Source organism: Dendrobates tinctorius, unplaced genomic scaffold, assembly GCF_039654945.1.
Source record: "Dendrobates tinctorius isolate UK_male_01 unplaced genomic scaffold, ASM3965494v1 ptg000063l, whole genome shotgun sequence".
Lineage (NCBI taxonomy): Eukaryota > Metazoa > Chordata > Amphibia > Anura > Dendrobatidae > Dendrobates > Dendrobates tinctorius.
Genome location: NW_027361731.1, coordinates 16488494 through 16501758, shown reverse-complemented (window position 1 = coordinate 16501758; position 13265 = coordinate 16488494). Strand labels below are relative to the sequence as shown.

Sequence of the window (13265 nt, the reverse complement as noted above, 5' to 3'; positions counted from 1 at the left end):
CGGGTTGGTGCGTGGGAGGCTCAATGTGCTTTAATAGACTGCATGAGGAAGAAACTTGCGGCCTAGCGGGAAAACCCGGTGACCCCCGCAAGGGCCAGAGCTTTGAGTGAGAACTCACGTAGTGACTCCCAATAATGGGCGCACCACCTTTGTGAAAAGGACACAAGTGTTACATAGTGAAAGACTTTCTTGTTTATTCTAATCCTGTTGTTATTCCCTCTGCTGTAAAATTGCATAGATACTAACACTAATTGATTAAAAGTTACTGCTGTATATAAATAGCATTATATCAACCCCTGACTGTTTCTGCCTCGTGATCTCTGCTCGTTGCATCCAGACTCCTGCATTACAATGTAATGTGACGTCATCAGAATCTCTCACCTCTCCAGTAATCCGGAAGAGGATCTCTAGGGTGAGCTGTAACATCCTCTCCGCCATCTTTCCTCTGTCCATATCCATCCTTGAAGGGTGAAGGCAGATTGTGTTGTAGATGTCAATGTGAAAGATAATATTTATCAGGAACCTGAATGGAAAGAAGGTGAGATTATGTAATATCATCCAAAATACTATGGAAAAAATGAACAAATTACTGGGTTGGTGCTGACAGCTGAGAGCAATAACCTGATGTGTAAAGTTCAGATTGTAACACCATTACAGACACCTCTTCATGGTCCTCCCTCTCCCTCCATGCAAGGACGCCGGCATATTCACGGCCCCAGTCATGCAGTGGTCCCCGGCATGTTCCCAGCTCCCTGGCCTGTGTGTGCGCACCGTGCCTCCCAGTGCGCGCTCCCGTGTTCTTTAGGGTGCTGCTTTTCCACATAGTAAAATGCCTCCAGACAACAGCTGGGAGGCATTTAGTTTAAGAGTACACCTGCAAGATGGATCCCAACCAATAGCTGGGAGGCATCTTCTTTTAAAGGCACCCTCCCCAATAGGGTGATGTCAAGCACTACAGTGAATTATTAGTATGTGAGGGGGTATCTGAGAGAAATTGTGAGTTCCCCTGGTACTGATGTGGCCAATGTCCTGAACCCGTAGTCCATGGTCATTGTGCAGACAGTCCTGAATCCGAAGTCCCTGATCCTGGTGAGGCCAGTTCCTGAACCTTGTCCTTGGTCCTAGTGCGGCCAGTGCCTAAACCTTGTCCACGTCCTGTAAGTGGCCAGTCCCTGAATCAGTATCCGAGACCTGTGTGTCTGAATGTGTGATATCAGAGTCCCCCGTATACCCGGACTGCTACAACCAGTATCTGAATTAGGCAGGAGTCACACTTGCGAGTGTGATGCGAGAAACCCGCACGAGTCTCGCATCAATACCCGGCACTGCTGCCGGCACTCGGGACTGGAGTGTGCGGCTGTATGTATTTCTATGCAGCTGCACATTCCGGTTCCGAGTGCCGGCGGCAGTGCCGGGTATTGATGTGAGAGAGTCGTGCATGTTTCTCGCATTACACTCGCTAGTGTAACCCCGGCCTTAGTCTGTGTCAGTAACCTCTCTATAGAGGATCCAGAATTTAGTAGTCTGAAAGGAGCCCTAGTCCTATCCGTGTCTGTGTACCTGACCCCTGGGGTAAGCAGCTGCAGTACCGTGGTACCTGGTGGCTACCTGCAGCCAAGCCTTACTCCATCATCAGGAGCTCCAGTAAACACCTGGTAGCCCGCTACACCCCTCCTAGCCAAGCCCGGCACAGTGGGTCCAGAAACCATATGCACAGCCTGCGTGCGTAACACAGACATCAAGTATCTTTCTTCAGTTGGGATCACAAAAAAGTTAAAAATTATAGAGTAAGGAGATATTGAATAATACAATTCAATACACGGCCTATTGGTTTCTGCTGGAAATCCAAAGAGAAAGAGGGACAAACTATGTATAGTCACCACTGCAAAATTCCTGACATGCCCATAACAGCACCCATTTACCATTTTTTCCTACCCTGGCCGGAGGAGATATCAGAAGGAGGCATGACGGCAGTCAGGGACATTCAGCAGACTGCCCGGGATGACAGGACATAGACCCAAATCTGGGGCTGTTCTGCTGAATTCAGGATGGTTGGGGCCTATGGATTTATTGTTCATTCCTACATAGTTGTAGCAGCCAGAACTTTTTCATTTTTACATAAGGTTCACTATATGAGCTTTTGTGTTGTTAACTCCCTTGCTCAAATTTCTGAGCCGAAGCTCCCTTTGCTCCCTCTGGTGGTTACTGAGAGTAGTGGAGCTGGCCAGGTGGATGGAGGTTCTCCACCTGACGATGATAATTGGGAATCTGGGATTGCTGGCTGGGAGCATATAATGGAGCTGGCTGCTCTTGAAGGTTGCTGGTGATTTTTCCCTCAGTGTGCATTTGGAGCTGTTTTGTCCCCTGCCTGATCTGCATATTCAGCTAAGTGATTCTTTTGCTAATCCTTTGCATCTAATCTGGTTGTGTCTTTTTTTTTGCTTTCTGTTTTGCTGCTAGGGTGCAGCATGATCCCTACTGGGGGCAGCGCTGAGCCCTGCTTCATATGTTGCAGGTTCTTCAGTCCCCTGTATGTTAATATCTTTTTGCTTGCTGCCAGTTTATACCAGAGTGCTGATCTAGCGGGGGTGAGATGGTGTGATCTCAGGTTTTTTTGTATATCAGAAGTGTTGGACTTTTTCAGGGTTTTGTGCTTGATTGCAGACAGTATCTTTTTCTGTCCTGTCTAGAGAGCTTGGGCCCCTCCCTTTGCTCAGTCTGTTCTCTGCCTGTGTTTGTGTCTCATCTTGTCTCACCGACAATATATGTTTGGGGGCTGTCTATTCCTTTGGGGCTCTGCACCGGGGCAGTTTAGATTTCATCTTTCTGGCTTTTAGGCTTAGTTAGACCTCCGGCTGAGACGAAGCGTCTAGGGCATCGGAGGAACGCTCCATGGCTACTGCTAGTTGTGCAGATAGGATAAGGGGTCTGCAATCCGCTTAGTTACCAACCTCTCTGGTCTTCTGGTGGCTTAGCTTGTTCCTGCCATCCTCCTCGGTGACGCATTCATAACAGTTTTGCCTTTTGAGTGAGACGAGCTGTAGTTTATTTTTTTAAAGGCCATTGTGCCAAACATGTCTGTTAGACTGTGTTTACACATAACCTGCAAAGTTTAGGCTTTCACACACTAATTCTATACAAATGTAAGAATTCTGGACTTTTCTTTGTGCTTGTTTACCCTGATCCAAGATGGAGTCTTGTATCTCGCCCTGTCATGGAACTTCCTGTCTGTCCTGATTATTTAAGTCCTGGTCATGTGCTCTCCTGTGCCTGAGTATTGTGTTGCTGTCTTGCTCCTGAGCTCCTGCCCATCTGCTAGTGGACTCCCTGCTGCGGCTGCTGCTCGTTACTCGGTGCTCTGCCTCTCTACATTCTGCTGCCTACTACCCTGCTGTGTTCAACTACAGTCCGGACTTCTGGTGTGGAGCTGATCACCCTTAGAGCTGCTGTGGCCAGTAAGGAATCCTGACTTTGCCATCTCCTTTGGGTCTGTTGGGGCTGCATTGCTGGACTTGTGCGGGACTTTCAGTCCTAGAGGTAGATATAGCGACCTTCTCCTGTTTAGCCTCTCCTGTATCACGCTGGACTTCTACGTTTGAGAGCTGTGTGCATTTCACCCTTATGTTTGCTGGACTTATGCACCCTAGTGCTGTGTGCATGCTGATTTACTACATCATCGTGGGACAGCCTCATTAATACGGTGTACTTGCTGACATATCTGCTGCTGGACTCCTACGTTCTGTGCCCTGTGCACACTTCAGTATTAGTACTGTTGGACTGGTTACTATTCGCGGTCTTACCCCGCTCTTCGGTCACTTAGGACACTTCCATATTGTGCTGAATTTTCCTTAATATTGCTGAAAGTGTACTGCCAGTTCTGCTTTACCTGCATTATTCCATATTGTGCTGTGTTTCTGTTACTGTTGCAGGAAGGGCTCTGTTTAGTTTTGTCACTCTTGTGCAATATACTTATTTACATCAACTTTGGTCTCAGTCTCATTGTCCCACGCAATCAGATTCCGTAGTACCCATATAATTATTACAACGGACGTGGGAAGGATGCCTAAGCTAAATGTTATTTATATTACTATTTTGTGCTGTATGACTACCTGGATTAAAGGTGTAATTATTCAAAGATTGAAAACTTAATTTTTTTTTTTTTTTACATTTTTGTCAAAATGTCTGATTTTTTTTTTATAAATAAAAGCAAAACATATTAACCTAAGTTTAACACTAACAAAATACAATGATTCATGAAAAAACAATCTTAAAATCATGGAAATCTGTGGAAATGTTTCAGTCTTTTGCCAAATTCTGTAAATTGACATGTTAGATTTGAAAATTTTGTCTTGGTCAAAAATCTGAAAAAAAACCCTGCAATAAATCATTATTCTAACTGTTCATTGTATATTATAGGAAGAAAAAAATCTCTGACTTTCATTTCAGCTCTAGAATGCAGGTACATAGGAATACACTGGTATATAGAAATGTATCTCTATGTACCAGTACAAGACGTGTGTTTGAATCACCAGGGCCCAGACTTGAAGAAAAGTGAAGAATGAGTTAATTACAGCACAGAGATGCCGGTATCCCCCAGAGTAAGAGAAGGAACTACTGAGCACTAAACACAGAGAGCTGGGAGGAGAGGAGGCGACTTACAGACACAGAGTGAGAGGCGGGACGTTACCCTGAACGCCCGGGACAGCTCCCCCAAATTGGGACTGTGCTGCTAGATGGTTGGAAGTAACGAATAATGGGGAGTGTCCCACACCGACCTCCACCCGCAGAGCCGCACTCCACATAGAGAATAATGAAGCCTCCAGCACCGACCTCCACCCGCAGAGCCGCACTCCACATAGAGAATAATGGAGCCTCCGGCACCGACCTCCACCCGCAGAGCCGCACTCCACACAGAATAATGGAGCCTCCGGCACAGACCTCCACCCGCAGAGCCGCACTCCACACAGAATAATGGAGCCTCCGGCACGGACCTCCACCCGCAGAGCCGCACTCCACATAGAGAATAATGGAGCCTCCAGCACCGACCTCCACCCGCAGAGCCGCACTCCACATAGAGAATAATGGAGCCTCCGGCACAGACCTCCACCCGCAGAGCCGCACTCCACACAGAATAATGGAGCCTCCGGCACGGACCTCCACCCGCAGAGCCGCACTCCACATAGAGAATAATGGAGCCTCCAGCACCGACCTCCACCCGCAGAGCCGCACTCCACATAGAGAATAATGGAGCCTCCAGCACCGACCTCCACCCGCAGAGCCACACTCCACATAGAGAATAATGGAGCCTCCAGCACCGACCTCCACCCGCAGAGCCGCACTCCACATAGAGAATAATGGAGCCTCCACCCGCAGAGCCGCACTCCACATAAAGAATAATGGAGCCTCCAGCACCGACCTTCACCTGCAGAGCTGCACTCCACATAGAGAATAATGGAGCCTCCACCCGCAGAGCCGCACTCCACATATAGAATAATGGAGCCTCCACTCGCAGAGCCGTACTCCACATAGAGAATAATGGAGTCTCCAGCACCGACCTCCACCCGCAGAGCCGCACTCCACATAGAGAATAATGGAGCCTCCAGCACCAACCTCCACCCGCAGAGCCACACTCCACATAGAGAATAATGGAGCCTCCAGCACCGACCTCCACCCGCAGAGCCGTACTCCACATAGAGAATAATGGAGTCTCCAGCACCGACCTCCACCCGCAGAGCCGCACTCCACATAGAGAATAATGGAGCCTCCAGCACCGACCTCCACCTGCAGAGCCACACTCCACATAGAGAATAATGGAGCCTCCAGCACCGACCTCCACCCGCAGAGCCGCACTTCACACAGAGAATAAAGGAGCCTCCAGCACCGACCTCCACCCGCAGAGCCGCACTCCACATAGATAATAATGGAGCCTCCAGCACCGACCTCCACACGCAGAGCCGCACTCCACATAGAGAATAATGGAGCCTCCAGCACCGACCTCCACCCACAGAGCCGCACTCCACATAGAGAATAACGGAGCCTCCGGCACCGACCTCCACCCGCAGAGCCGCACTCCACATAGAGAATAATGGAGCCTCCAGCACCGACCTCCACCCGCAGAGCCGCACTCCACATAGAGAATAATGAAGCCTCCAGCACCGACCTCCACCCGCAGAGCAGCACTCCACATAGAGAATAATGGAGCCTCCGGCACCGACCTCCACCCGCAGAGCCGCACTCCACATAGAGAATAATGGAGCCTCCGACACCGGCCTCCACCCGCAGAGCCGCACTCCAAATGGAGAATAATGTAGCCTCCAGCACCGACCTCCACCCGCAGAGCCGCACTCCACACAGAATAATGGAGCCTCCGGCACGGACCTCCACCCGCAGAGCCGCACTCCACACAGAATAATGGAGCCTCCGGCACAGACCTCCACCCGCAGAGCCGCACTCCACACAGAATAATGGAGCCTCCGGCACGGACCTCCACCCGCAGAGCCGCACTCCACATAGAGAATAATGGAGCCTCCAGCACCGACCTCCACCCGCAGAGCCACACTCCACATAGAGAATAATGGAGCCTCCAGCACCGACCTCCACCCGCAGAGCCGCACTCCACATAGAGAATAATGGAGCCTCCAGCACCGACCTCCACCCGCAGAGCCGCACTCCACATAGAGAATAATGGAGCCTCCAGCACCTACCTCCACCCGCAGAGCCGCACTCCACATAGAGAATAATGGAGCCTCCGGCACCGACCTCCACCCGCAGAGCCACACTCCACATAGAGAATAATGGAGCCTCCAGCACCTACCTCCACCCGCAGAGCCGCACTCCACATAGAGAATAATGGAGCCTCCACCCGCAGAGCCGCACTCCACATAAAGAATAATGGAGCCTCCAGCACCGACCTTCACCTGCAGAGCTGCACTCCACATAGAGAATAATGGAGCCTCCACCCGCAGAGCCGCACTCCACATATAGAATAATGGAGCCTCCACTCGCAAAGCCGTACTCCACATAGAGAATAATGGAGTCTCCAGCACCGACCTCCACCCGCAGAGCCGCACTCCACATAGAGAATAATGGAGCCTCCAGCACCGACCTCCACCCGCAGAGCCACACTCCACATAGAGAATAATGGAGCCTCCAGCACCGACCTCCACCCGCAGAGCCGTACTCCACATAGAGAATAATGGAGTCTCCAGCACCGACCTCCACCCGCAGAGCCGCACTCCACATAGAGAATAATGGAGCCTCCAGCACCGACCTCCACCCGCAGAGCCACACTCCACATAGAGAATAATGGAGCCTCCAGCACCGACCTCCACCCGCAGAGCCGCACTCCACATAGAGAATAAAGGAGCCTCCAGCACCGACCTCCACCCGCAGAGCCGCACTCCACATAGAGAATAATGGAGCCTCCAGCACCGACCTCCACCCGCAGAGCCGCACTCCACATAGAGAATAACGGAGCCTCCGGCACCGACCTCCACCCGCAGAGCCGCACTCCACATAGAGAATAATGGAGCCTCCAGCACCGACCTCCACCCGCAGAGCCACACTCCACATAGAGAATAATGGAGCCTCCGGCACCGACCTCCACCCGCAGAGCCACACTCCACATAGAGAATAATGGAGCCTCCAGCACCGACCTCCACCCGCAGAGCCACACTCCACATAGAGAATAATGGAGCCTCCAGCACCGACCTCCACCCGCAGAGCCGCACTCCACAGAGAGAATAATGGAGCCTCCAGCACCGACCTCCACCCGCAGAGCCGCACTCCACATAGAGAATAATGGAGCCTCCGGCACCGACCTCCACCCGCAGAGCCACACTCCACATAGAGAATAATGGAGCCTCCAGCACCGACCTCCACCCGCAGAGCCACACTCCACATAGAGAATAATGGAGCCTCCAGCACTGACCTCCACCCGCAGAGCCGCACTCCACATAGAGAATAATGGAGCCTCCAGCACTGACCTCCACCCGCAGAGCCGCACTCCACATAGAGAATAATGGAGCCTCCAGCACCGACCTCCACCCGCAGAGCCACACTCCACATAGAGAATAATGGAGCCTCCAGCACCGACCTCCACCCGCAGAGCCACACTCCACATAGAGAATAATGGAGCCTCCAGCACCGACCTCCACCCGCAGAGCCGCACTCCACATAGAGAATAATGGAGCCTCCAGCACCGACCTCCACCCGCAGAGCCACACTCCACATAGAGAATAATGGAGCCTCCGACACCGACCTCCACCCGCAGAGCCGCACTCCACATAGAGAATAATGGAGCCTCCGGCACCGACCTCCACCCGCAGAGCCGCACTCCACATAGAGAATAATGGAGCCTCCGACACCGACCTCCACCCGCAGAGCCGCACTCCACATAGAGAATAATGGAGCCTCCAGCACCGACCTCCACCCGCAGAGCCGCACTCCACATAGAGAATAATGGAGCCTCCAGCACCGACCTCCACCCGCAGAGCCGCACTCCACATAGAGAATAATGGAGCCTCCAGCACCGACCTCCACCCGCAGAGCCGCACTCCACATAGAGAATAATGGAGCCTCCGACACCGACCTCCACCCGCAGAGCCGCACTCCACATAGAGAATAATGGAGCCTCCAGCACCGACCTCCACCCGCAGAGCCGCACTCCACATAGAGAATAATGGAGCCTCCGGCACCGACCTCCACCCGCAGAGCCGCACTCCACATAGAGAATAATGGAGCCTCCAGCACCGACCTCCACCCGCAGAGCCACACTCCACATAGAGAATAATGGGGCCTCCAGCACCGACCTCCACCCGCAGAGCCGCACTCCACATAGAGAATAATGGAGCCTCCAGCACCGACCTCCACCCGCAGAGCCGCACTCCACATAGAGAATAATGGAGCCTCCAGCACCGACCTCCACCCGCAGAGCCGCACTCCACATAGAGAATAATGGAGCCTCCGGCACCGACCTCCACCCGCAGAGCCGCACTCCACATAGAGAATAATGGAGCCTCCGGCACCGACCTCCACCCGCAGAGCCGCACTCCACATAGAGAATAATGGAGCCTCCGGCACCGACCTCCACCCGCAGAGCCGCACTCCACATAGAGAATAATGGAGCCTCCGGCACCGACCTCCACCCGCAGAGCCGCACTCCACATATGCGGCTGCTCTGTGCGAACAGGACCTGTGATGAGGTCACAGGAAGGGAGGAGTCAGGGGTCACATGATTGCAGGAAAATGGATTGGAATTAGTGATGGGAAGTTCGGCTCTTTTGGGTCTTTTAACGGCTCTTTTTTTTAATATTAATCCGTTCTCCACAGTCCTGGTTCCTGCTCTCTCCTGTACAGTGAGGCCTCATTATACCCCTGTATAAGGATCTAGTGACGCAGTGTAGACTGTTACTCAGCATTGCTGTTTCCTCAGATTGTCAGCTCTTGTGATCAGGCCCCTGCTCCTCGCTCCGGTCTCTCCTGTACAGTGAGGCATCATTATACCCCTGTATAAGGATCTAGTGACGCAGTGTAGACTGTTATTCAGCATTGCTGTGTCCTCAGATTGTCAGCTCTTGTGATCAGGCCCCGGCTCCTCGCTCCGGTCTCTCCTGTACAGTGAGGCCTCATTATACCCCTGTATAAGGATCTAGTGACGCAGTGTAGACTGTTATTCAGCATTGCTGTTTCCTCAGATTGTCAGCTCTTGTGATCAGGCCCCTGCTCCTCGCTCCGGTCTCTCCTGTACAGTGAGGCCTCATTATACCCCTGTATAAGGATCTAGTGACGCAGTGTAGACTGTTATTCAGCATTGCTGTCTCCTCAGATTGTCAGCTCTTGTGATCAGGCCTCTGCTCCTCGCTCCGGTCTCTCCTGTACAGTGAGGCCTCATTATACCCCTGTATAAGAATCTAGTGACGCAGTGTAGACTGTTATTCAGCATTGCTGTCTCCTCAGATTGTCAGCTCTTGTGATCATGCCCCTGCTCCTCGCTCCGGTCTCTCCTGTACAGTGAGGCCTCATTATACCCCTGTATAAGGATCTAGTGACGCAGTGTAGACTGTTATTCAGCATTGCTGTTTCCTCAGATTGTCAGCTCTTGTGATCAGGCCCCTGCTCCTCGCTCCGGTCTCTCTTGTACAGTGAGGCCTCATTATACACCTGTATAAGGATCTAGTGACGCAGTGTAGACTGTTATTCAGCATTGCTGTGTCCTCAGATTGTCAGCTCTTGTGATCAGGCCCCGGCTCCTCGCTCCGGTCTCTCCTGTACAGTGAGGCCTCATTATACCCCTGTATAAGGATCTAGTGACGCAGTGTAGACTGTTATTCAGCATTGCTGTCTCCTCAGATTGTCAGCTCTTGTGATCAGGCCTCTGCTCCTCGCTCCGGTCTCTCCTGTACAGTGAGGCCTCATTATACCCCTGTATAAGAATCTAGTGACGCAGTGTAGACTGTTATTCAGCATTGCTGTCTCCTCAGATTGTCAGCTCTTGTGATCATGCCCCTGCTCCTCGCTCCGGTCTCTCCTGTACAGTGAGGCCTCATTATACCCCTGTATAAGGATCTAGTGACGCAGTGTAGACTGTTATTCAGCATTGCTGTTTCCTCAGATTGTCAGCTCTTGTGATCAGGCCCCTGCTCCTCGCTCCGGTCTCTCTTGTACAGTGAGGCCTCATTATACACCTGTATAAGGATCTAGTGACGCAGTGTAGACTGTTATTCAGCATTGCTGTGTCCTCAGATTGTCAGCTCTTGTGATCAGGCCCCGGCTCCTCGCTCCGGTCTCTCCTGTACAGTGAGGCCTCATTATACCCCTGTATAAGGATCTAGTGACGCAGTGTAGACTGTTATTCAGCATTGCTGTGTCCTCAGATTGTCAGCTCTTGTGATCAGGCCACTGCTCCTCGCTCCGGTCTCTCCTGTACAGTGAGGCCTCATTATACACCTGTATAAGGATCTAGTGACGCAGTGTATACTGTTATTCAGCATTGCTGTCTCCTCAGATTGTCAGCTCTTGTGATCAGGCCTCTGCTCCTCGCTCCGGTCTCTCCTGTACAGTGAGGCCTCATTATACCCCTGTATAAAGATCTAGTGACGCAGTGTAGACTGTTATTCAGCATTGCTGTTTCCTCAGATTGTCAGCTCTTGTGATCAGGCCCCTGCTCCTCGCTCCGGTCTCTCCTGTACAGTGAGGCCTCATTATACACCTGTATAAGGATCTAGTGACGCAGTGTAGACTGTTATTCAGCATTGCTGTGTCCTCAGATTGTCAGCTCTTGTGATGAGGCCCCGGCTCCTCGCTCCGGTCTCTCCTGTACAGTGAGGCCTCATTATACCCCTGTATAAGGATCTAGTGACGCAGTGTAGACTGTTATTCAGCATTGCTGTTTCCTCAGATTGTCAGCTCTTGTGATCAGGCCTCTGCTCCTCGCTCCGGTCTCCTGTACAGTGACGCCACATTATACCCCTGTATAAGGATCTAGTGAAGCAGTGTAGACTGTTATTCAGCATTGCTGTTTCCGCAGATTGTCAGCTCTTGTGATCAAGCCTCTGCTCCTCGCTCCGGTCTCTCCTGTACAGTGAGGCCTCATTATACCCCTGTATAAGGATCTAGTGACGCAGTGTAGACTGTTATTCAGCATTGCTGTTTCCTCAGATTGTCAGCTCTTGTGATCAGGCCCCTGCTCCTCGCTCCGGTCTCTCTTGTACAGTGAGGCCTCATTATACACCTGTATAAGGATCTAGTGACGCAGTGTAGACTGTTATTCAGCATTGCTGTGTCCTCAGATTGTCAGCTCTTGTGATCAGGCCCCGGCTCCTCGCTCCGGTCTCTCCTGTACAGTGAGGCCTCATTATACCCCTGTATAAGGATCTAGTGACGCAGTGTAGACTGTTATTCAGCATTGCTGTGTCCTCAGATTGTCAGCTCTTGTGATCAGGCCACTGCTCCTCGCTCCGGTCTCTCCTGTACAGTGAGGCCTCATTATACACCTGTATAAGGATCTAGTGACGCAGTGTATACTGTTATTCAGCATTGCTGTCTCCTCAGATTGTCAGCTCTTGTGATCAGGCCTCTGCTCCTCGCTCCGGTCTCTCCTGTACAGTGAGGCCTCATTATACCCCTGTATAAAGATCTAGTGACGCAGTGTAGACTGTTATTCAGCATTGCTGTTTCCTCAGATTGTCAGGTCTTGTGATCAGGCCCCTGCTCCTCGCTCCGGTCTCTCCTGTACAGTGAGGCCTCATTATACACCTGTATAAGGATCTAGTGACGCAGTGTAGACTGTTATTCAGCATTGCTGTGTCCTCAGATTGTCAGCTCTTGTGATGAGGCCCCGGCTCCTCGCTCCGGTCTCTCCTGTACAGTGAGGCCTCATTATACCCCTGTATAAGGATCTAGTGACGCAGTGTAGACTGTTATTCAGCATTGCTGTTTCCTCAGATTGTCAGCTCTTGTGATCAGGCCTCTGCTCCTCGCTCCGGTCTCCTGTACAGTGACGCCACATTATACCCCTGTATAAGGATCTAGTGAAGCAGTGTAGACTGTTATTCAGCATTGCTGTTTCCTCAGATTGTCAGCTCTTGTGATCAGGCCCCGGCTCCTCGCTCCGGTCTCTCCTGTACAGTGACGCCTCATTATACCCCTGTATAAGGATCTAGTGACGCAGTGTAGACTGTTATTCAGCATTGCTGTCTCCTCAGATTGTCAGCTCTTGTGATCAGGCCCCGGCTCCTCGCTCCGGTCTCTCCTGTACAGTGAGGCCTCATTATACCCCTGTATAAGGATCTAGTGACGCAGTGTAGACTGTTATTCAGCATTGCTGTCTCCTCAGATTGTCAGCTCTTGTGATCAGGCCCCGGCTCCTCGCTCCGGTCTCTCCTGTACAGTGAGGCCTCATTATACCCCTGTATAAGGATCTAGTGACGCAGTGTAGACTGTTATTCAGCATTGCTGTCTCCTCAGATTGTCAGCTCTTGTGATCAGGCCTCTGCTCCTCGCTCCGGTCTCTCCTGTACAGTGACGCCTCATTATACCCCTGTATAAGGATCTAGTGAGGCAGTGTAGACTGTTATTCAGCATTGCTGTCTCCTCAGATTGTCAGCTCTTGTGATCAGGCCCCGGCTCCTCGCTCCGGTCTCTCCTGTACAGTGAGGCCTCATTATACCCCTGTATAAGGATCTAGTGACGCAGTGTAGACTGTTATTCAGCATTGCTGTCTCCGCAGATTGTCAGCTCTTGTGATCAAGCCTCTGCTCCTCGCT

General features: G+C 51.7%; 2 protein-coding genes across 6 annotated transcripts in view; one reads left to right on the top strand and one right to left on the bottom strand.

The window, feature by feature from the left end:
• The window catches only part of LOC141094226 (uncharacterized), a 754752-nt gene extending 745541 nt beyond the window's left edge, over positions 1-9211 (bottom strand). Inside the window, exons 1-2 of one of the 5 annotated variants that reach the window (XM_073580033.1) lie at positions 9086-9211; positions 382-523 (exon numbers count right to left, since the gene is read on the bottom strand). In XM_073580033.1, the coding sequence (XP_073436134.1) occupies positions 382-459 (78 nt within the window). In that variant the 5' untranslated portion in view covers positions 460-523; positions 9086-9211. Of the gene's footprint in view, positions 1-381; positions 524-4659; positions 4937-5209; positions 5576-9085 lie in introns of those variants that run through there. The other 4 variants (XM_073580031.1, XM_073580034.1, XM_073580035.1 and 1 more) reach the window with 4 other exon arrangements.
• Positions 1-13265, top strand: part of LOC141094243 (uncharacterized) — a 1213871-nt gene that overhangs the window by 347011 nt on the left and 853595 nt on the right. The gene's annotated exons all lie outside the window — the stretch shown is intronic.